This window comes from Notolepis coatsorum, assembly GCF_963971535.1.
Source record: "Notolepis coatsorum genome assembly, chromosome: 18".
Classification (NCBI taxonomy): domain Eukaryota; kingdom Metazoa; phylum Chordata; class Actinopteri; order Aulopiformes; family Paralepididae; genus Notolepis; species Notolepis coatsorum.
The window spans coordinates 101,163,559-101,188,676 of NC_140182.1; the positions used below are offsets into that span (position 1 = coordinate 101,163,559).

Genomic DNA, 25,118 nt, shown 5'->3' on the forward strand with positions numbered 1-25,118 from the left:
GGGAGAAAATCGGAGGAAAAATGGAGGGGGAAAAAGACCAATAAAAAAAATAAAAAAAAATACCCCTGCAGGATTCACATTTGCAATGCTCCATTATTAAAATAACCACATAGTGTGTGTCACGACGCGCGAGCGCCGTATAGCTATGATGTGCATTATTTAGGACAAAGTAAATCCATAGGCTGATTATGAGTTATTATCAGCATTTTAGGTCTATTATTTTACATTTTAAAAGCCCCCTCTAGAAAAACGAAGCACAAAAACATAATTCAGAATGGTATAATGGGATCTGTGAGGAAGGGAGCTGGCATTTTTTTGCGGGGGCGTGGCCAGTTTATCCAGCTAACTGAACTAAACTCTGCGCTGGAGCAGGTTCGAACGTTTTGATCTGTTGCCATAGTGATTTAGACAAACGTGCTTCGGGGAACCGAAAACTTCGGGGAAGGTCTGACATATGTCAAGTTATCCTGAAAATGATCCGGCTAACTCAGTTAGCCAGGTACGAGGAACAGGGCCCAGGAAGGGAAATGGCATAACGACTAAAATTGGGATGGGTGAAAAAATACAGAAAGCCCAAAAATAATATATATATATATATATTTTTTATAAATTGTACTCATTGATACTTTTATTAGATTTTCTTCTACAGTATAATTTCACCCTGTTTGTATTTGCAGAGGCTTGGGGATAACTGGGCTCTACACAATTATAATCACAAATGGAACCAGGTAGACATGATAGAGCTTATTTACAAGCTGCTATTCATGTGGGTCCCATTAGCAGGTACCGTGCTACAGAATGCCATCGTTCTCTTAGACTCATATGTACAGGTTGTGGCTATCGATGCAGATTCAGCCTTCTTCTAAAACATGCTATCATTCACACACACATGCACACACACACACACACACGCACACACACACACATACTCCTACTGACTACTTCCATACTGTATTTACACCTCTATCACTGTACATAATATTATACTACAACTCTGTACATACATCTGATTAGCACTACACTCAGTAGTACTAATTTGTATATTTTGTACCCAGTCTAATCACCTGTACATTGTATATTGCTGTTACACCTTACTGCTACATTTTCACTCTAGCAGGTTGGATGCCAAACATATTTTCGTGTTACTGTACTTGTGCTGTATGATGAAAATACATTTGAATCTAATCTAATATGCATAAACCATGCATGTACTTGCAGGCCCACTTACACATGCACGCCTACACACACACACACACACGCACGCACGCACGCGCACGCACGCACGCGCACGCACGCACGCACACACACACACACACACACACACACACACACACACACACACACACACACACACACACACACACACACACACACACACACACACACACACACACACACACACACACACATATTTTGGGAAAGCTTATCGTCTCGTCTTCTCCAGAGAGAGACTAGAAGATAGATACCAGTTTCATCTCTGTGCCTTCAGTAGAACGCTATCTGGCTGCACGTTAGCCTAGCTTAGCACAATGAATGGAAGCAGACAGTGCCAGTTAGCCTAGGCATTGTCCAACTAACACCTCTCCCGAAGGCTAACCGACACTGTCCGCTTCCATTCATTGTGCTAAGCTAGTGTGATTTATCGTATGTGACTCCTCTGCGTTGTGTTACATTTCTATGCCCCGAGGGAGTTTCGAACCCGGGTCGGCCACACAATGGGCGAAATCACAGACCGCTATACCAAGAGGTGAATTCACTGCTTGTCTATGTGTCTTTTAAGGGGGAGTGAGTTTAACTCGCAGTACCGCTTACTGCCACAGTCACTTCACAACAGAGACATCGTGACTGTGGATATTACTCACGGACTTCCGTTACACTACTAGGCCAACATGCAGCCAGATAGCTTTCTACTGAACGCACAGAGAGGAAACTGGTATCTATCTTCTTGTCTCTCTCTGGAGAAGACGGTAAGCTAATTTCCCCAAATGTTGGCGTGTTCCTTTAATGACTAGGATATAAAAGATCAAGACTTCAAGATCGCTAAGCCTCAAAGGGGGGGGGAAGGGTCACTTCTCATTTGACGTATAGAGCATAATCCACAACTGTGTTCTACCCTCCTCCTCCTCCTCCACCACAGCCCAGCTCACAGTTAGGGGGGGGGCTCTATCTCCCTAACCCTCGTACGTCTGTCGCTGTGTTGCTTGTTTACCCACCACCCTCTCCAGTCACGAGCGGCAGACTCACAGGACTGATGCCTTGTCTACGCATCACCCTGTGCCTGGGATAATAGAGTCGCTGTCGCCCGACCCTTCCCTGGCCCTTCCCTGGCACTGCATGTAAATGTTTGTCATTCCCCAGTGAGCTGAAGTGGACTGATTCCCCTCCTTTGGAAAACAAACCTATTATTATCTTTTCCCCCCCTCTCTCCGAGGAGATTTCGTGGCTTTTTGGTGTGTAAATCTAGATGTGATCTACGCTATGTGATACTGTTATATAACCCATGGATTTTTTTTTTGGAAATGGTCTGATTTACTATATTAATGTGTATATTATATCATGCTTTTCTCTCTGGCACACCGATTTGGCTATTGTTCTAAACCCCCTCCGATTTAGGGCCTGTAGGACCACTTCATGATAAATGTATGACTGAAGTTAATCATTTAACATCAGAACTCAGAACAACCATCAAATCAAATCAAATTTATTTGTAAGGCCCGACAACACACGTTAATGTCCCCATGGGCCAGACACGTCTTCTTTAAACAAGTCAAGAAGAAACATCACAATAAATCAAGAACAAAACAAAAACACCATAAAGTCCAGAACATTTTAAATAAATAAAATAAATGCAACACTCCCAGACACGCCCCACGCGAAGGTAAGGAAAAACTCACTAAAACCTAGCAATAGGAAAAAATGCACCACAGGCAATGTGGAGGAGAGAAACCTTAGGAGGGCCGTTCAAGGTCTGACATCTTAGGAGGGCCTTCTTAGATGTCGGTGATAGTAGTGTTGCAATAAAACAGGCGAAACAGTTGGTGATCACATCTAGACATTCTCATACTGTATTTCTTTGGTTGTCTGTCTTTGTTGGCTAAACCAAATGTGTGCCGCTTTCAGCCCGTAATATGCTGTGGCTACGCCTCAACGGGGTTCATCAAACAAATGATGCCAATTAAGGCCCCTAATAAACACTTGTCCATCTCGCTGTCACCCATGACACGCTAGTAATTAGTGATGATGCTCTTTACGGCTAATTTGCCTGAGTCACACCACTATGTGCCCCTGACAGCCAGGACACATTTTTAGTTGTTTACAAGTTTTAAGAGCTTTTACAGTCAAATATAACTGAAACAGTAAAAAAAATTAAAAATAATAATTCTAGTTTATTTTCTAATACAATTTTGCTTCCAGAAGTTCTAGTTAATTAATGGATCTTACACTCTTGCCAAATAGGCCCATTTCACAGTGGCCATGCCTTGATGATAAGCACACGGTATGACCTCACCTTGAGAGCAGTCTGTCTTCATTTGCTAGTAATGACATCCTCTCCCATCTCGAAAATGCAGAGCCTTTATCGATACATTTGAACCGCTGAGTGTCATCGCTATTGAGTGGGGCTGGGGAAGTGGTAGCCAGTCTCCACCGTCATCCCTCCTCCCCCACAAACACCAGTGTGTGTGTGTGTGTGTGTGTGTGTGTGTGTGTGTGTGTGTGTGTGTGTGTGTGTGTGTGTGTGTGTGTGTGTGTGTGTGTGTGTGTGTGTGTGTGTGTGTGTGTGTGTGTGTGCTTGTTTTGTTCAGTATTTACTTGGGTAGAATAATTCTACCCAAGAGTTATATGTATGTGTCTAATGTGAATTCAATGTGTCATATATTTTTTACTAGAAAACAAATCTTTTACAATTTGATCGTTTCAGATTAAAATAGAAAATATTATGACTGTAATTTATTGGATTCAAATTTCTATTAAATTAATTCCCAAACGGAAAGAATAATCTGATTTCACACAATCGAGACTTTAGGAAACATCTGGATGCAAAAACCTTGTTGTCAGCCCCTATTTAAGGGTTAGGCTTAACTAATATGGACAGGCATTTCTCCAACCAATCATCAACCAACAACCGACATATATGGCTAGATCCACAAAGAATGGATTGCACGGTGCTAATTGCACCCTTACTTACAATTACCTGCGCGGTGATTGATTGAATGAAAATTGTATCAACAGATTGTAGAATGGGTACAATACAGTACGGCTCAATACACACAATTATTAAGGGGATGCAGACCAGAGAAAGACTTTCGTCTTGTTTACATCAGGGTCCCCCATTTTCAATTCATAATGAATTGTAAGTAAGAGTGCAATTAGCACCATGCAATCCATTCTTTGTGGATCTAGCCCTATAGTGTGCGCACAGGGGTTGGCTACAATTTAAGTGGTTGTCTGATATACCAATTGGAAGTATGGTTTGGGACTTTTTGTGAGCAGAGCGTTCGGCCAGTTTGGGCCGAAACTGTGTTTTCTGAATAGGAGCGGGCGGAGCTCCATTGTGATTACATTACAGCAGAACATTTGACCTCCCTACACAGGGCATTGTGTCAGAGAATTATACTATATCAAACATCTGATACCAAGAACCATGTGTAACATGCCAGATATCAAAGCAAAGTTACTTGATTTGCTGCATTTCTGAGACATAGAAGTATGTTATCTGTAGATCTCTCTAATGGAGAACAATATATTATACTGTAGTATATCAATCCCTTTTGTCCAATGATATAGTCTATACTGTTCAGTAATAGTAATGGATTGGATTGGTACTCTGTATTCATATAGATTATATAGATAGATACCTATTATAATATTTATTCAGCACATAAAATAACAGTGTTAAAATAACAGGGTACTGTACATCTCTAGCAGCTATGGGTAAGTGACATTGTTTGTCAATTCGAGTGCTACACTCTTGAGTGCATAGTAGTATAGACATATTAGCATGGTAGATAGTAGTATAGGGATAGTAACATACTGTAGTACATAGTAGAGATAGTAGTATAGACATACAGTAGCAGCAAAGTACATAATAGTAAAAGACAGTAAGGGCTAGATCCACAAAGAATGGATTGCACGGAGCAAGTTGCACCCTTACTTAAAATTCATTATGAATTGAAAATGGGGGACCCTGATGTAAAGAAGATGAAAATCTTTCTCTGGTCTGCATCCCCTTAACAATTGTGTGTATTGAGCCGTACTGTATTCTACCCATTCTGCAATCTGTTAATACAATTTTCATGCAGACCAGAGAAAGACTTTCATCTTGTTTACATCAGGTTCCCCCATTTTTAATTCATAATGAATTTTAAGTAAGGGTGCAACTTGCTCCGTGCAATCCATTCTTTGTGGATCCATTCTAAGTGTTGTTCAGCCCCACTCCATGAGTTAGCTTTAGCCAAAGAAGTATAAAGAATATTTGTTCCTGAAAGAGTTAATAACCATAAAGAAATAGAATCAAAACATGAAACAAAAACAAAAGCAAAGAAACAACCAAACAAACCATGATAACATTCAGCCGCTAGATGTCGCACAAGAGCACCAGCATGTAATTTATCCTCCCCCGTCAATTAGTCCGAATTCCTTTCAGCTGTTCATCTTAGCCTGTTCACAGTCAATTGTCTCTAGTCTCTCTGGGCCGGCACATGTCCTGGGGCAGAATAACAGATCCACATAGTTCATTCACAAAAAAAAGGAAAAAGACAAGTCATTACAGCACGGGTCCAGTCAAGCTGTGACACACGCACAGAAGACAAATTAATTGGCGCTATTGGCTGCTGCGAGTAATGAAAGTAGTGAACATCTCCTTCACCCTAACTCAGTGGAGGAGGAAGGTTTACTCATCTCAAACGGACTCAATAGTCTTTGTTTGAAGCGTACAGTACGTGTGATGATGATGATGACGATGCCTTTTTACGACATCAGCCGATATCCAGCAGTCCCTAATGACCTGGCCTTTCCCAGGAGCGAGGGGCAATACCCAGGGAGCTGAGAATAGAATATTATACCTTCATTAGTGACACCCCCCCCCCCCCCTCCCCATAACCCACCCCCGTCCCACTTGCAGAGGAGGGTGTTGTAGCTATCGATCAATTCTCCTTCATGTTGATTTGACTCAATGACGTGGAGGGCTCTGGGATACCCATAAGCCTGTGTTCATTAGGGTCAATGGAGGGTAAGACTGGAGGGGGCGGGCGGGGGGAGTGTTTTCTTAGTTGGGCCCGCAGTGGTGAAGCCATCTCTCCACTGAGGCGAAATGATAGGTTTGACTAACGAGTGTTGGACACCCGGCAGTTATCGGTGGATAATTGGCCTCCCTCCCACACCATTGATTTTAGGAATACCACAGTGTTTCAAGTGAGAGAGCACTGCTGTTTGATATGGCTGCCGCGTCGCCGACACTTAATTGTGCCACATTTATGGGGATCAATTTATGGGATACACCAGAGGCAGTGGGGGGGGGGGGGGGGGGTAGACCTGTTTGGATTCAAAGGGAAGGGTTGATGATAAATATCAGAATATGTTATGTTTCAACGTTTGCCGCTCAGTCCTCAGACGGAATGTGCCGGGTGCAAATCAATTCATTTGAATTAATTCAGCATTCAATACATTTTAAGCCCACTATGAAAAGGTAGCCCTTACAAAAAAATGGTAGCTTGATGGTCATTTTAGTTTTACCATCTTGTAACTTTGCTTTTCATGCAGTATAGCCTACTTAACCTGTACAGTCATAATGAATTCATTATCGCTTCATATCTGTTCCCTTCTCTTTTCATACACTATACCAACCTGTATGTCATAATGAATACACTATTTTCGTCATTGCTTCATATCTGTTCCCTTCTCTTTTCATACAGTCAGGGGTCAGCAATTAAGTTTGGCCGAGGGCCACATTCTTTTCCAAGCCATTGTATGGGGGGCCGGCAACAAAAACAATGGCTAATTTAATATATTGATAGTGAAAACATTTTAACTCTGTGACAGACCACCTTATAACTAAGACATACATTTGTGGCAGATGCAGAGAATGGACAAAATAAACGAGCTGCATAGGTGGCATAATAAGCTGTAAACAACATACACATTTGCACTGAACGTTATACCTTTGTCTTTTTGCCATTTTATTATAAAACCAGAGACAAGCGCCTCTCTCTTATCTTACATTACGGGCAACCAATGCGTCTATCTAACGGCCCTTTCTGTGGAGCGCACTGGACCATTGAGAAACAATATGAATTTTCCATTGCTTCTCCCAGTCCATGTGACCATTTCTAGCATTTCCATTGGCTATAGTGACAGACATAGATATATGATAAATGGATAGATACAGCGGATTAGATGCAGTCCAGAGAAAACAACCAATCTAGATATTTCAAGATTCTATTCTTTACATCTGCGCAATCTCGGAGAGATGCACTACATTTTTAGATGACAATCGATTCCGATACAATAAAGCAAGTCTTTATCACAAACAGATCCAAATATATTTAATGTTTCACAAAACATGTCTAGTGTTGCGCCTGGCTTTAGAGGGTTAAAAGCCAAAGCTGTAAGGTCCCCTTATAAGGGGACCCTGCTTTTCTTTATCATAAATCAATCAATAGAGACTAGGGGTGTAACGATGCATCAATTAATCGAAATGCATCGATTCTAATGTGTTCGATTCGATGCATCGATTTTAATATGTTAGAATCGATTATAATCGAAATAAAATAAAAATATATATATTTTTTAATGTTTTTTTTGTGTGTATTGTTTTTATTGACCTATTGTTTTTATTGAGTGAATCAGTTCCACCAGCCACATTTGTGTATACATTTTTTGGGGGGAATTAACTGATAGAAAATGAATCGAAAATGAATCGAATCGAATCGAATCGTGGTCTTATGAAGAGATTTCATGATGCATTGAATCGTTGCCTCTAGAATCGTAATCGAATCGAATCGTTGTGAGGTTGAATCGTTACACCCCTAATAGAGACCGTATTAGATCCCCATGTGTATCATTGGAAAGCCACACTCATTGACTACAACCCTGTCTAACATTTTTCGAGATTGCCAAATGATTGACGGAGCTAGAGCCCCGGGAGTCGGGGGTGGTAATGTTTACTTTGGCGCACGCCTCACATAATATCGGCATGTAACTCGAGAACCGCTGAACGGATTTTGTCACCTGAACGGGCAATCAACAGGCAACAAATAGGGCTTTAATTCTATATATATATATATATATATATATATATATATATATATATATATATATATATATATATATATATATATTAAAAGAAATGCACACCCGAGCCGTTAGAGGTCGGCAAAGTGGCGTGTCGCGAATCATCCTCAAGATGGCCCACATTATGGGCCCTTGGATGTTAAGGGTTTAAATGTTGTCTTTTTTTTCAAATGTATCCAAGAGTAAATACCTTAACCCTATCAAAACAGCAGTCAAAGTGTATATTTTTTGTAACATTTTTACCGATGTTTTATAAGATTTACCGAAAATAAGAATTTATCGAAAAAATGCTAATTATATCTCTTTTATCGTAAAACCGTGAGGAAATGACTAAATCCAGATTTAACACTGCCATTGGAAAGAGGAGCCTTTCCCCTATCCATAGATGTATGATTTGGCCATAATAAGGTCAAGGTCAAGTTCAAGGTCAAATATGAATTTATAATTAAAATGGATTATAATTTATTACTGTATCTACAAATCCTTCTGTTTAATCATCTTCCCTTTATTCATTTGCTTAGATTTTTACACTTGATCTCAAGAAGGTGCTGAATGAGCTCAGTGAGCGAAATCTCTAGCGCCGCAATTGTAACATGGTGTTATTCACCGGCACAGATGCAAAATAAAATCATAATTTATATTCTCCTTTTTTTTATTACAATTTACTCAAGCCTAGTAACAGACACAATATTTCTGACACTGGGAATACATTCCCCCAGGTCCTTAGATGTTCCTAGATACCAACAACATGCAAATTGACCTTGCAGAAGTGGAGCAATCTTCTTTACCTTTAGCCAAGATTTCTGAAAATAGGGCTACAGCTTAACAGGTTAAAAGCCAAATTGTATTTTTAATTTAGTTAATACATGTCTTGTTGCAATTCCTTATATAACTAATGTAGCACATCTTCTTGAAGCGGATTCAGTTTTTTTTGCTCTGATTTGACTTCAGTTTAATTGCATTGTTGCTGTTCACATGTGTGGTGCCGTCACAGTCATATATAAGTAAAGATAATGTTTGAATGACTTACTGAACTGGTGTTTTAATTTCACACCACACTGCTTGTTTGTTATTTCAGCACCAGGCGCTGTCCACCGACTTTTTTCATGTTGAGCCAGCGCTACATCCAGGCGTCTTTGAGCACCTGGAAAAGCGCTATATAAAATGGATGTATTATTATTATTATTATTACATTGCATAATAATAAGCATTCTTTAGGTGGTGGTAGTTTCTCTATTTGGACATTATAGATAACATATAGCCTAGCCTAGTTGGTCTCATAATCTTTTGATATTAATGATATATATATATATTTCGGCCCGCGGGCCACCTATTGCCGACCACTATGTCATAATGAATACACTCTTTTCATCATTGCTTCATATCTGTTCTCTTCTCTCATGCAGCAGCAGGATACAGTCCCTCCAGGTGGACTCGGTCCAGCGCTGGATGGAGGACCTTCGCCACATGACGGAGGTGGAGTGCATGTGCGTGCTTCAGGCCAAGCCCATCGGGGTGGAGGAGGATGCCCAGCAGGGGGAGCTGATCGTGGCCTCGGCGCTGGGCGGAGGAGACCACGTGGCCCGGAACAACCTGCAGACGCTGCTGCGCCGAGCGCTGGTGGTCAGCACGGAGCTGGGCAAGATGTTCCAGCGGCTGGAGAAAGGGCGCTGGCAGAGGGTCCACAGCACAGCCGTACGGGCCAACTGCCACGTGCGCTCACTGGTGCACGAGTATGGCACCGCCCGAAACACGCCACCAGAGATGCAGAAGGTAAAGGTTGAGCAATACAGAAGGTAAAGGTTGAGGATGAAGGGTAGAAGGTAAAGGTTGAGGATGAGGATGAAGGGTAAATACAGAAGGTTGAGGATGAGGATGAAGGGTAAATACAGAAGGTTGAGGATGAGGATGAAGGGTAAATACAGAAGGTTGAGGATGAGGATGAAGGGTAAATACAGAAGGTTGAGGATGAGGATGAAGGGTAAATACAGAAGGTTGAGGATGAGGATGAAGGGTAAATACAGAAGGATGAGGATGAGGATGAAGGGTAAATACAGAAGGTTGAGGATGAGGATGAAGGGTAAATACAGAAGGATGAGGATGAGGATGGAGGGTAAATACAGAAGGTTGAGGATGAGGATGGAGGGTAAGAAGGTCGAGGATGAGGATACATTCTGGGGTTAATCTGACCAGGAAAGCACTTGAGCCTTTATGAGTCTAGGGAAATGAAATCAGGAATACTGTACAGTTCAACCCAGATGCTACTGATGCATGTCCCCACATGCGCTGCGCACAAGATCTCATTTCAAAGCACGGTTGGGCTGCCCTTCTGTCTGCTCTGTTGGTCCACCTATTTACAGCACCGAAACTGCTCTTCTAAAGGTCACCAACGACATACTCCTCTCTGCCGACTCTGGTTCCCTCTCCATCCTCATTCTCCTAGACCTCAGCGCTGCTTTTGACACCATCAGTCACCCCATCCTCATCACTCGTCTCCAGTCCTCCGTTGGCATCTCCGGAATCCCCCTCACCTTGCTCCAATCATACCTCTCACACAGGCACCAATTCATCTCTATCAACAACTGCAAATCCCCCACTGCCCCCATCACTCAAGGTGTCCCCCAAGGCTCAGTACTTGGTCCCCTGCTCTTCACCCTCTACATCCTTCCACTTGGTCTGATTCTCCGCCAACATGGCCTGCGTTTTCACTGTTATGCAGACGATACTCAGCTCTACCTCTCCACCAAGACTATCACTCCAGCCACTCTCTCCACCCTCAGCACCTGCCTCACAGACATCAAAACATGGATGCAAAATAACTTTCTTAAACTAAACTGCAATAAATCAGAAATCATCATTATCGGTCCAAAATCCCTCACCAGTCACACCCAGGATTTCACCCTAAATATTGATGGTACCATTGTCACCCCCTCCACTCACGTCCGTAACCTTGGCATCATCCTGGACTCCACCCTTTCTTTCCTCCGCCATGTGAACCACATAACCAAATCGGCCTTCTACCACCTCCGGAACATTGCTCGTCTCCGCCCCTCCCTATCACTCTCCGCTGCTGAAACACTGGTTCATGCATTCATATCATCAAGACTAGATTACTGCAACAGCATCCTCTACGGCTCACCAAACACTATCAATAAACTCCAATATGTCCAAAACTCTGCTGCCCGCATGCTCACCTCCACCCGTCGCTCTGATCACATCACCCCTGTCCTCCACGACCTCCACTGGCTTCCAATCAAATACAGGATACATTTTAAAATACTACTCATCACATTTAAAGCCCTCAACAACCTTGCCCCTCCCTACCTGTCCGACCTCCTCCACCGTCACACGCCCACCCGTCGCCTTAGGTCTGCAGATGCCAACCTCCTAACACCTCCCACGACCAGGCTCCGGACCTGGGGCGACAGGGCCTTTGCTGCTGCTGCCCCCTCCCTCTGGAATGCCCTCCCCAGCCATATCCGTGATGCAAACACCCTGACATCTTTTAAATCAGCCCTCAAAACTCACCTTTTCAATCTTGCTTTTGACCTCTAATTCTGTCGGTGTTATTTTATTTTTGTCATGTATTATTTTTGTTCTGTTTTTTTGTTTTGCCATAGTTTGTCTCTCCTGCCCATGTAAAGCGTCTTTGAGCACCTGGAAAAGCGCTATATAAAATAGATGTATTATTATTATTATTATTATTATGAAGCATAGATATATACCATATTATACGCCACAGTGTGGGCATGTTATCACATCAGTGACAAACAGTAGGTTGATAAAGTCGCTTTCAGAGAGGACATGCCCAGCTCTGAGGCAGTTGTTAGACTATATTAACAGGAGCATAAATCTCTGCTACCCGTCACGTTTTATCACACAGATAATAAAGATACCCATTACGAGTCACTGATGGCCTTGAGTAATTCATCCTGTTATCCCCGTCAAGTGTAGCATGTAGCCCACACACAAACCAGGATCCATGTCAAGTGTAGCATGTAGCCCACACACAAACCAGGATCCATGTCAAGTGTAGCATGTAGCACACACACAAACCAGGATCCATGTCAAGTGTAGCATGTAGCCCACACACAAACCAGGATCCATGTCAAGTGTAGCATGTAGCCCACACACAAACCAGGATCCATGTCAAGTGTAGCATGTAGCACACACACAAACCAGGATCCATGTCAAGTGTAGCATGTAGCACACACACAAACCAGGATCCATGTCAAGTGTAGCATGTAGCACACACACAAACCAGGATCCATGTCAAGTGTAGCATGTAGCACACACACAAACCAGGATCCAATGTCAAGTGTATCATCTAACACACACACAAACCAGGATCCATGTCAAGTGTAGCATGTAGCACACACACACAAACCAGGATCCATGTCAAGTGTAGCATGTAGCACACACACAAACCAGGATCCATGTCAAGTGTTCAGATTCAGATTCAGATTCAGACAACTTTATTGATCCCCGTGGGGCAATTCATATTTGCAGCTTCACCACAAGCAACAAAGACAAACAAACAACAAAACATCTCAACGACAGCACGGAAAATAAAAAGAGAAACACTCCATGTGATACAATCCAGCAATAAAAGTAAAAGTAAAAACAGACAACAAAGTGCAAAAGGCTACTTAAAATGACTACTGTCTGTGTTTAAAAGTCTGATAGCCGAGGGGACAAAAGATTTGGCGTAGCGGTTGGTCCTACTTGGTGGGACGTCATAACGGCGGCCAGAAGGCAACAGTGAAAACAGCTGAGACAGAGCATGGAGTGTAGCATGTAGCACACCAGGGCGCGTGAATATTAAAGGCAACCAACTTGTGTTCGGCTTTTCTCTGATTGGCCGCGACCCCCCGCCCCCACGCGCAGGCAAGCGGCAGCCTGTTTGAATGGGCACATCACAGACTAATCAGGGAGGGATCATAATCACATGGCCACTATGTGGGAACAGGGTGGAAAGGAATCCCAACCTGAGCAAAATCTAAATGGCCGCCATGTGAATATTGTGTTGTTGCTTGCCTTTGAACTTTCTACAGTGTGTGAACTTGGCTTCTTTCTTTTGTTTTTGTTGTATAGTATGAGAAATCCCTACTGGAGAAGTGCATGGAGCTGACCAGTATTACTGAGAGGTAAAACCATAATAATAATAATAATCATAACAAAGTGTTGTGAGTGGATGATTGGATGGTGTGGGTGTTGGGTGTGTTGCTTAGAGAAAATACACCCTAAAGTAGAATTCACAAACATTTTATTTCTATAAAATTGTACAAAAGATCAATTTCTATTTGTGAATGAGTGAACAAGTCACTCCTTAACACATTGGGTGCCACGCCCCTTCCGGGAGGTGCATAGGCCTTGCCACCCATTAACCCCATGTAAGCGCTCACCTTGTTTGCAGAGCTAAACCTATATTTTATATTATAGCTATGGATCTAATAACGCTGTCGATTGTCAGTGGGTTTCTTCCGGTCAACATGCAAAAAACAGATTATTTTTTCATCTATACATTTCCGTTCTATACCGTGGTCAATATGAGTATAGTTGTAGAGTGATCCTGTGTAATCCCAGGGAACTCTGTCAAACAGCCCTTTAGTGAAATCAACTTATCACGTTGCCATTTTTCACCTGATTATCGAATCATCCTGAAATCAACGCTAGATTATCAGTATTATGTTTCCACACACACACATAGGCTGCAATCCTGGGAAAGAAATTATCGGATCAATGCAAGATTGGTAATATATAGTCCTTACCTTGTCTCTGATGTACTGCAAAAAGAATAATCCAATTATTTGATCGCCATTCCAAATATTCATCGCATTCGTTTGTCCGACGTTATCCAGCATTGCACATAAACGGGCGGGCGGATGAACTCGTCGAGGCAACCGTGGTGACCGATTGTCTTGCCGGAGTGTATAGACCCCGCCTGCATGGCTCAGCTCGGCTGAGAAAAGAAACCACATCGTTTCAAATGGGGTGCAATAGCGGCCGCAAGGTGTTAGGCGGCGGTATCGCACCGCTGCGGTCTCAGACAGAGTGTCACCCAGTCCTAATGAATGAATGAATGAATGACTTTATTTGACAATATAAAATATAAACATGTGACAGTCGGGATATACTGCCAAGGATGAACACAAAAAAGCTCAGAGCTTATTTCCATTGTGGTCCTTGTAGGGGGTAGGGGAGTGTGATGCTTAAAACATGCATCATACAAAACGTGACATCACAACACATCACATATACTATTTAACATTTATATACATACAGACTCATACAACATGCAAGGGTGCCTTAAGCTAAGTGTCTAGGTCAAGTATAGTCCCTTTTGAGCCATGTCTTCAGGCTGGACTTGAATCTAACGGCATTGTCTATGATTTTCAGTTCACTGGGCAGACTATTCCAATAGAAAGCTGCTGAATACAGAAAGGACTCCTTCCCCATACAGCTCCTGAATCTGACTGGCACAAAGTCAGTTGAGCTGCGCCTAGTTTGGTATGCGTGGGTGTCTCTGATTCGGTTGAAGTAGTTGTTAAAGTACACTGGCACTACCCCGTGCACTATTCTGTGAACTAGGCACATCCCTATCTGGTTTACTCTGTCTTCCACCTTAAGCCATCTCATGATCTCAAAGTGAGATGGGTCAAGGTGGGTTCGGGCAGGTAGCCTTAGTATTACCCTGATTAGCTTGTTTTGTGATGTCTGTAGTTTTATTTTCTGACTTTTGGGGGCACTGTTGTACCAGGAGCCACACGCATAGTCATAGTGACACTGTATGAGAGCTCCAGCAAGAATCTTCATCGCTGACTGATCTAAAAAATGAGAGATTCTGGCTAGGTATCTAGTCCTGTTATTTATCTTTGTAAGTGCTTGGTGAGCCATGCTTTCCCCTGATAAGCTGTTTTCCTACAGCACAGCATGATGAATTATGAATGGAAATAACGAATAAAAGAAAAACAAGTTTACTCGTTGTTGGCGTCCAACGATTGGCGGGCTATAACGATTTTTGGCGCAGAAACGGTTAAGCTGAACAGGCTCTATTCCCCGTACCTGGTTCAACTAAGTCGATCAAAAGTCCCATTAGCCAGATTAAATTAGCCCGATGTTTGAAACCAGGCTTTCCCTGTTCCTCGAACGCTGATTCACTCTCGTTAATTCGAACCAGACTTGATACTCAGGATAATTGCGTGCGGCCGCCTCACCTGAAAAGACAGCAGGTGTCAATCGCAGTTATCCTGATTTTCTAACGGCATTGAGATTTTGCTAGCGAAAATAATTAGTTCAACTCTTTCAGAATAAGTAGATAAAAACAAGCCCAAAGAGTATCTAATTCATACGAATTAATAGATACTTATGAGGATATCTGTACTGTATGTGCTTAGGTATCATGTACTTCATTAATTAAAAATATCCCCGCGGGATTCACATTTGCAATGCTCCGCTATTCAAATAACCACATAGTGTGTGTCGCGACTCGCGAACGCCGGTGTATAGCTATGACGTGCATTATTTAGGACAAAGTAAATCCATAGGCTGAATATGATTTATTATCAGCATTTTAGGTATATTATTTTACATTTCAAAAGCCCCCTCTAGAAAAACGAAGCACAAAAACATAATGCAGAATGTTATAATGGGATCTGTGAGGAAGGGATCTGGCTAACTCAGTTAGCCAGGTACGAGGAACAGGGCCAGCTGAGAGAGAGAAGACTCTAGTGATGATGACATCAAGAGAATAATCCTGGAGCCGCTCCATAGATGGTGAATAGTGGCACCCAGCCAGACACTATATGACAATTACCATGGTGATTTTTCCTGGGATATGGGTACATTTTCTGATTTGGAGCCGCAAGCCCTACATTGAAATAAAACAAATTTTGATGTAATAGCTCAAACTAAAATTATTTACTTATTTGTTACTTGAAACACATCACAAATTCAAGTCTTGTTACTCTGATTTATAGCTTAGTGAGGCAGTCTATGTTTATAGATGGTGAATGGTAAATGGTGCATTTATAAAGCACTTTACAATTTGTTCCTCACATTCATCCATTAATTCACACATTGACACACCGATGGCGGAAGCAACCATCCAAGGTGCCAACCTGCTCATTGGGAGCAGTTAGGGGTTAAGTGTCTTGCTCAAGGACACTTCGACATGCTGCCTGGGAGGAGCAGGAATCGAACTGGGAACCTCTGGATTACCAGACGACTGCTCTATCTCCCGAGCCACTGTCGCCCCAATCTGATTTAACTATCCAAGATAATTGGAATAACAGTATGTACATTTAGTTTTATCGTGGATTTTCCCTTTCTTAACAGGCACCCCCAAAAGTGGCCATTTTAGTTTTAGACTGCATACTTTCTTTGCAAACCAAAATACTATACTTCATACTTATAGCACATGCATTAGCCTGGTCTCTTTTGAAAGATAACATTCTGAAGTTTCTGATACAATAAAGATAATTCACTTTTAGTGCTAATGAAATAGAGTAACATAGGTCTGAACTTGAGTTTAACTTGAACTTGTGTACTCACGGTTTTCTGTAGTAGTTGCAATATCCAAAAGTATATTTCCCCCAAATTCGTATGGCTGAAAAAACACCCTGTGTCCATAGCCTGAAGTATTGTGTAGTACATGTCCAAATTTAATAGAAAATCTGTTTAGAAATGAGTGATATAGAGCGATTTTGGTTAAATGTGAGAAGAAGGTCTGCAGGTTTCCATTTTCTCATAGACTCCAATGCATTCGGCGGATTTTTTACTTCCTGTTTTTGCGCGTGACTTTTCACCTAGATCCCTGATTAGCTCATCCCCACGTGGGGAATCATTGGAAAGCCACACTCATTGGTTACAACCCTGTCCAATCGTTTTCGAGATCGCCAAATGATTGACGAAGGTAGAGCCTTGGGAGTCACATATCGGCATGTAACTCGTGAATTGAACGGATTTTGCTGCCTTAAATGACAATCAACAGGCAACAAATAGGGCTTTAATTCGAAAATATGCACACAGAGCCGCTAGAGGTCGCCAAAGTGGGCAAATGGTCCTCAAGAGGGCCCACATGTGGGCCGCTGCATGTTAAGAGGTTGTTTTAGAATAAAGTAGTATCAAATTGTACCTGTCCATCTTCTCCCCCTCATCTTCAGATGCCTTCACACCGAGGATGAGTTCTTCCTCAAGTCCATGAGGGAAGCCATTCACGAGATCCTCACAGACGTCAGTGATTCGTTCAGCCACATGATTGACATGGCGTTGGCCAATGAGATCCAGGTAAGCGTTGTTCAAGTTGGCCCAAATCTTCACAGCGTCAGATGATGAGCTGAAATACATGACTTAAGGTTATAGAGGTTGCCGGTTCAAATCCCGAGACTGGCAAGGATGTCTGGGTGGATGAAGTGAATGATTAATGCTCTCCCTTCCCCAACATTGATTGTTGAAGTGCCCTTGAGCAAGGCATTTAACCACCAACTGCTACAGCGGAGCTGCTCAGTGGTCATCAGAAGAAGCTCCCAGGTGTGATGTGCATGACATGAAATGTATGTTTTCTCTCAGCACAGTTAGTCATCATACCTCACTGTTTTGCATCACGGTATGTTTTCTCTCAGCACAGTTAGTCATCGTACCACATTTGTGTGACTCTGGGGTGTGATGTGGTCAGATGTACTCGGGCCGGACCCAAATGCAGGACAGAATGCAGGTGATGTGCTGAATCCAAGACTGCGTGTATTTATTGGGAACAAAAAGAACAGCCGGGCTGTCTAATCAACAAAAATGAAGAACTGAAATAACTAAACTGGAAAGAATGATAACAGATACAGAAAGAATTACACACAGGGACACCCCAGGGGAAAACACAAGGAGACACCTTGTACATAAATGATCCAATAAACTACACAGGGAAGAGCAAACAGATATACACATGGGGATAATTACAAACAAGAGACATCTGGGAGGGAAACAGACTACAGGGCACTACAGGAAATAAAAGGACTATAACCGTGGAAACTGAACTGAACCAAGACAGGACAAAATAAACAACTAGACTAAACAGAGACTCATAAATAGACAAACCCAAGACAAGAGACAACATTATACATACTGTATACACAGAGAGAGATAGACAGAACATAACAGAGAGAGAGAGAGAGAGAGAGAGAGAGAGAGAGAGAGAGAGAGAGAGAGAGAGAGAGAGAGAGAGAGAGAGAGAGAGAGAGAGAGAGAGAGAGAGAGGGAGGGAGAGAGAGATTGGATCATCTGATTGGATCACTTGAACACTCCCACTTAATCTTTGCCCCACACCCCATCCCCCCCCCCCCACACACACACACACACACACACACACACACACACACACACACACATGCAGAGTCGTGATACATTTGCTCCATGCCAGTGACTCTCCCTGGTACTGTACACACTGTGTGTGTGTGTGTGTGTGTGTGTGTGTGTGTGTGTGTGTGTGTGTGTGTGTGTGTGTGTGTGTGTGTGTGTGTGTGTGTGTGTGTGTGTGTGTGTGTGTGTGTGTGTGTGTGTGTGTGTGTGTGTGTGTGTGTGTGTGTGTGTGTGTGTGTGTGTGTGTGGTGAGGAAAGGTGTGCCTATGAATGCAGATTACATAATGCCTACATTACATTAGAAGATTTGAGGTTCCCTTCTAATCAATCCTTGATTCCGATATTGCAGACATAGTTGACAGTAAACCATTATGTCTTCTTCACATGTAATTTCTGTACCACGTGACACATTAATCAATATTTGTAATATAATATTTGTACATAATAATTATGTACATGCAGGTACATGAGCTTTTACACCTTGCTCTATTATGATGCTAGCCATATGCTAATAGTACTAAGATATAAACCTCATGTGGATGTGAGCACCCACGATTCCCTGTCTTTTAATTTTTTACATTAAATATTGTATGCTCACACAAAGGTAATGTATATGATGGTGACTTGACACTGCACCAGAAATAAAGTGTAGGTTCCCCTGAATCATAAAAGGTATAACACTTCGGGGCGCCCTTGTGGCCCATACCATAGTGCCTCGCACACCTACGCGGCCGACCCGGGTTCGATCCCAGCTCCCGTCGTTATTTGTCGCATGTCCTCCCCACCTCTCCTCCCGTTCGCCCTCTCCTCTGTCGGTCCTGCGTGACCAATAAAGCTGTAAAAATGCTAAAAAATAATAATAAAAAAATAAATAAAAAGGGTATAACACTTGATACTGACAGCTCAGAATTGGCAAACATATGTCACTATGTCCAGGCGAATGTATGTATGCTTTAGAGGGTTAACACTTTGGCGACCACAGTCTTGCGCCGATTTATAGGCCAGAGGACAGATATATATTATATATATAATTTATAGTATTGCTATCTGTCCATTCTCATTGTCACTTGAGTGCATAAACCGTGCCTTCATAATGGCTTAAATAAAATAAAAATCTGCTCTATATTTATACGAATGAAATGAAAACAAACTGCGTAGTATCCGGACTATTACAGAGCATCTATGGATGAAATGGGGGCGGCGGGGAACGCCGATTAGTATTATTGATTAGCAATACAGTGTGCGTTCAGGTAGCCAATGTCACTGATCGATCATGTTAGGTTTTAAAACAATGTCCAATCCAGCTGTAATTTGGGGGAATAGTATCCTACCATCAGGCCATGTGATCGCCGGCAGCATTTCGTCATTAGTCATCGGAATCTGGTAGATCGATATGTCCATTGGCTAATCATAAATCCCATTATTCCAGGCTGAAATATGCGTTCGGTAACGAGATCAAAGATGGGGGGTCTTCGTTTGGAACCGAGGCTCATATGATCCGCCCACATACAGTGAAAAGAATTTTTTTTCAATCGCCCTCAATGATACTGCAGTGGAGCGATGGCGCCCCTAAGCGGATCTGGCCGGTATTGCATGTTTCGAAAATCAAATATGTGGGTAGGTCCTGCATGTCGATCGCGGACGTTAATAGCGTTATAAATATGGAATAAAACAATAACAACTCGCCACGAGTTAACTCGTGGCTCTGGTCCTCAACGGGTGGAATCGAATCACGAGTTAACTCGTGGACGGTCCACATAGTGTTAATGCCAGATCGTTGTCCAACTAATCTTTCTTAATCAATGATCTGATAACTGAAAAGAACTTGCAATGACGTGCAAGAACTAAGAGGAGAGACCACATCAGTCTCGTTTGAGCTACTCTGCACTGGCTTCCAGTAACATTTAGAATTGATTTTAAGGTCCTCGTCCTCATACTGTATACAAAGCACTAAATGGAACAGGACCAAGGTACATTGCCAATTCCCTTGTCAACTATGTGGCCGCAAGAACACTACGATAATCTATTACAGGTTTATTGAAGGTTCCTACAGTAACAGCAGCCAAAAGAAAATCTGGGATGCAGCCTTTGCTAATTATGCACCAAAGCTATGGGACACTTTACCTATGGACATCAGGGGGGCTAGCTCACTAAATATTTTCAAAAGTAAGCTCTTTTCTCTTCACCATAGCCTTTTAATGTCTATTTTATGTGATACTAATGGAGTATTAAAGCATCATGCAGGTGCAGGAAGGCAATAGAGGTGCTTTTCATTTGTGACTGGAGTCCAAGCATAGGTGGGGTGGCGACCTAGAGCATACAGCTAATGGATACAGTATTAACAAGTTGTTGATTCATAGCGCATTATCGATTGTTTGATGAGACACGTAGCATATGTCAATTGTGATAGCGTATGAATGTTCAGACGGTAGAGGAATATAACTAGCGGAATTTAGTCCGAGTACACATCCATGATAAAGATTCTCAGAAGGCTGGTGACTTATCACATTGAGTTCTTATATGATGTAAGTTTTACACTAAAACGTGATTCTTGTATTGTCAACGAGAGCTATTTTATTGCACTACTTTATTCTGTCTGCTCATTTTATGTCAATTATATGCTCATTTTATGCCTATTTGTATGTCTGCACTTTATGCATTGCTTTTATTCTGCCAATTTTATGCTCTAATGTATTCTATTCTATTTTACTGCTGAGTATCCTCTCCAGTTGATTTCCTGGTATAAATGGATTGCAATGCATCAAAAACAACACTAGTTGAGAAAGGTCTAAAGGAAAACTGAGAGACATGCCTCACAATGCAAACGTGATCATGATAAGAGGGGGCCCTGTATAATTATAGTATCACACAAATGACCAGATCAGCAATGCAGATCTCCTTCTCTTCAGATATTAAGCAATCATTACATTTGACATGTGACATGTCATCCAAGTGAACAATTACATGGTTATTTTTTCGAATTTCTAGCTTTAGGGTAGAGTGATGCATCTTTAGACATAGTAGCAGAACATCCCAGAGTCACAGGAATAACATAACATGTTGTGAATTCTTGAAACGGGCATCATTCACCTTTAACTCTTGTCTGTTGCAGGTCCTGATCCGACAGGTGGAGTCGTCAGACAGTGTGTACACCATCGGCAGTGCCATCAGTAACCTGCTCTCCCTCACCCAGGACGGACCCCAGCTTTGCAGCATCATCGCCAAGGTGGGTCTGGTTTTGACACTCCATCCTAACGCCTCTCTTTAGACATGCCCCATTGGAAATCCTCCAATCCCTCTCTGCTTTAGACAGTTCCATATGTATGAGTAAGGGGCCCTTCGATTGGTTGACTTACCTCCCTATGACCAGTTAAATTACTAAGAGGGCCTTGAGTACTAATTCAGCAGTCATACTGAAATTATTTATTTTGAATATATCTTTCAAATAACATTCTGATTGGTTTGGGGAGGTGGGGCCCTAAGCTACAGTATGTGCTGTTCACTAATACAGGACAACCCAATATCTCTCTTTTCATACACTGCTCTAAAAAGCTATAGCATCTATCTAAGCTGTTTCACCCAGAGATAAGGCATGACAGTACAGACAGCTGGTCTCAAGTGGCCATTAGTTTGCTGGACGCTTCCAGGATACTCTTGATAAGACTCTTCCTGGTGGGGGCTTGAGCTGCACACACACACACACACACACACACACACACACACACACACACACACACACACACACACACACACACACACACACACACACACACACACACACACACACACACACACACACACACACACACACACACACACACACACACACACACACACACACACACATACATACACACACACACATGCACACACATTTACATGTACACACGTGTGTGTGTGTGTGTGTGCGCGCGCACACACACACAAACATGTATACACACGAACACACAGACACATGCACACGCGGACACCTCAGATCAATACTGTCAGCTTCCATTAGGAGTGACCATTGATCACAGAGCAGCGCTACAGCTTCCACTTCACCTATCAATCCAGTCCACCTTTCCCAGGTTCCTTCTCACAATACCCAACCCTCAGAGGGCTGGTTAAAGGAACAGGGGGCTTAACCAATACCCAACAGAAAACATCTGAAGGGATTCCTCTCCATTGTATAGTATAGTATATAATATAATATGAAAATATAGTATTGTAAAAAAGAAAGAAAGAAAAGAAAAGTTGACTCTACAGTATATCAATCATAAACAAATGTTCAATAAAGTACTTCTATTCTATTCTATTTGCGTAAGAATGTAGTATATCAAGTATCACTGTCATTGTTGACCTTCTCAAGGATGAATCTAAATGTGTCCATCACCAGCAGATTCCACCAATCTATGTACTGTATGTCCCATGCCACAATAAAGTACTAATCGACCACAGGTAAAAAGGTACATAATGTACGTTATGTTGTAGCCTAATAATAATAATAATAATAATAATAATAATAATAATAATAATAATAATAATAATAATAATAATAATAATAATAATAATAATAATAATAATAATAATAATAATAATGATGATGATGATGATGATGATGATGATGATGATGATGATGATGATGATGATGATGATGATGATGATGATGATGATGATGATAATTATTATTATTATTATTATTATTATTATTATTATTATTATTATTATTATTATTATTATTATTATTATTATTATTATTATTATTATTATTATTATTATATTATAATAATAATATAATAATAATAATAATAATAATAATAATAATAATAATAATAATAATAATAATAATAATAATAATAATAATAATAATAATAATAATAATAATATAAATAATAATAATAATAATAATAATAATAATAATAATAATAATAATAATAATAATAATAATAATAATAATAATAATAATAATAATAATAATAATAATAATAATAATAATAATAATAATAATAATAATAAATAAAATAAAAATAATAATAATAATAATAATAATAATAATAATATAATAATAATAATAATAATAATAATAATAATAATAATAATAATAATAATAATAATAATAATAATAATAATAATAATAATAATAATAATAATAATAATAATAATAATAATAACTTGGTTTTATATAGCGCCTTTCATGAAACCCACGGTCGCTTTACATAGGGGGAAAAACAACAATAACAAACATGGTGGGCAGACACAACATTCAATGTAGGAAATTAGGGGTCAAAGGCCATGTTGAAGAGATGGATTTTGAGGAGTTTTTTGAAGGAGTCCAGAATTGGGGCGTTGCAGAGTTCTGCGGGTGGGAGCTGCCACGCTGAAAGCTCTGTCCCCAAAGGTCTGCAGTCTGGTTCGGGGAATGGAGAGCTGACCAGTGTCTGTGGATCGCAGGGACCATGACTGAGTGTAGGGGTGAAGGAGGTCAGTGAGGTACTGAGGTGCCAGAGCATGGAGGGACTTGTATGTGAGCAGGAGGGTCTGTAGGTGATGCGGGATTTGATGGGGAGCCAGTGGAGGTGGATGAGGGTGGGGGTGATGTGCTGCCAGGGTTTGGTGCGGGTGAGAACCCTGGCAGCTAAGTTTTGAACATACTGGAGCCTGTCCAGGGTTTCGCTTGGAACCCCGGACAGGACCCCATTGCAGTATTCCAGGCGGGAGGTGACGAAAGGCATGGATGAGGGTCTCAGCTGTGGAGTCGGAGTCTGGAGATGAAAGTGATGGTCGGTGTCTGGAGATGTTTCTGAGGTGATAGAAGGCGGATTTGGTGACAGAACTGACATGGGCTTGATAGGAAAGGGTGGAGTCAGGATGACACCCAGGTTGTGGACCTTTGGGGAAGGGCAGATGGAGCGGCTGTCTACAGTATGTCCAGAGTGAGATCTCCAACCTTCTGGAGCAGGGCCTTGGGTGCCACAAGTATTGCAATGAAAATGTTTATGTATTACAAATAAGTTAACCTGTTCCACTCGACAGGGTCGGTACCGACCCCTTTGACATTATTATCATATATTAATATTTTTATAAAGATGCAAAATAATTTGTGATTTTAAAATCAACCGTTTTCAAGTATTATTATCACTACTATGTCACAAATACATGTAGAATGTAAAACGTTAGGTTGGCAATAGTTTAGCAATAGGTTAAAAGTGTATTTATATAATTTTAAGTTTTTATTTTCCACTCGTTTTTTGACCCGGAAGCGGAAATGGAAATGTTGAACCATGGGAATTGGAATCTTTTTGCGGCCATTTTGAAGAGGGGATCGCTAGCTATCGTTCAGTGTTGGAATTTCTCCGTTATACACTTCCTGTGGTCCACTATGGTGTTTCAAAGTTCAGCGTTCTGAATGAATCATATCAATAATTGTTATGATTCGCAATAATAAGCTACAAAAGGTAACGTTTTTGACAAATATTGAAACGCAGTCAGTTTCTCCA

The 25,118-nt window shown here is 41.4% G+C and overlaps 1 protein-coding gene across 1 annotated transcript in view; it reads left to right on the forward strand.

The window, feature by feature from the left end:
- insc (INSC spindle orientation adaptor protein) overlaps positions 1–25,118 on the forward strand; it is a 151,492-nt gene that overhangs the window by 78,005 nt on the left and 48,369 nt on the right. Inside the window, exons 3-6 of the mRNA XM_084335305.1 lie at positions 9,696–10,062; positions 13,384–13,436; positions 17,454–17,577; positions 21,752–21,865. Coding sequence (XP_084191431.1) covers positions 9,696–10,062; positions 13,384–13,436; positions 17,454–17,577; positions 21,752–21,865 — 658 coding nt within the window. The remainder of the gene's footprint in view (positions 1–9,695; positions 10,063–13,383; positions 13,437–17,453; positions 17,578–21,751; positions 21,866–25,118) is intronic.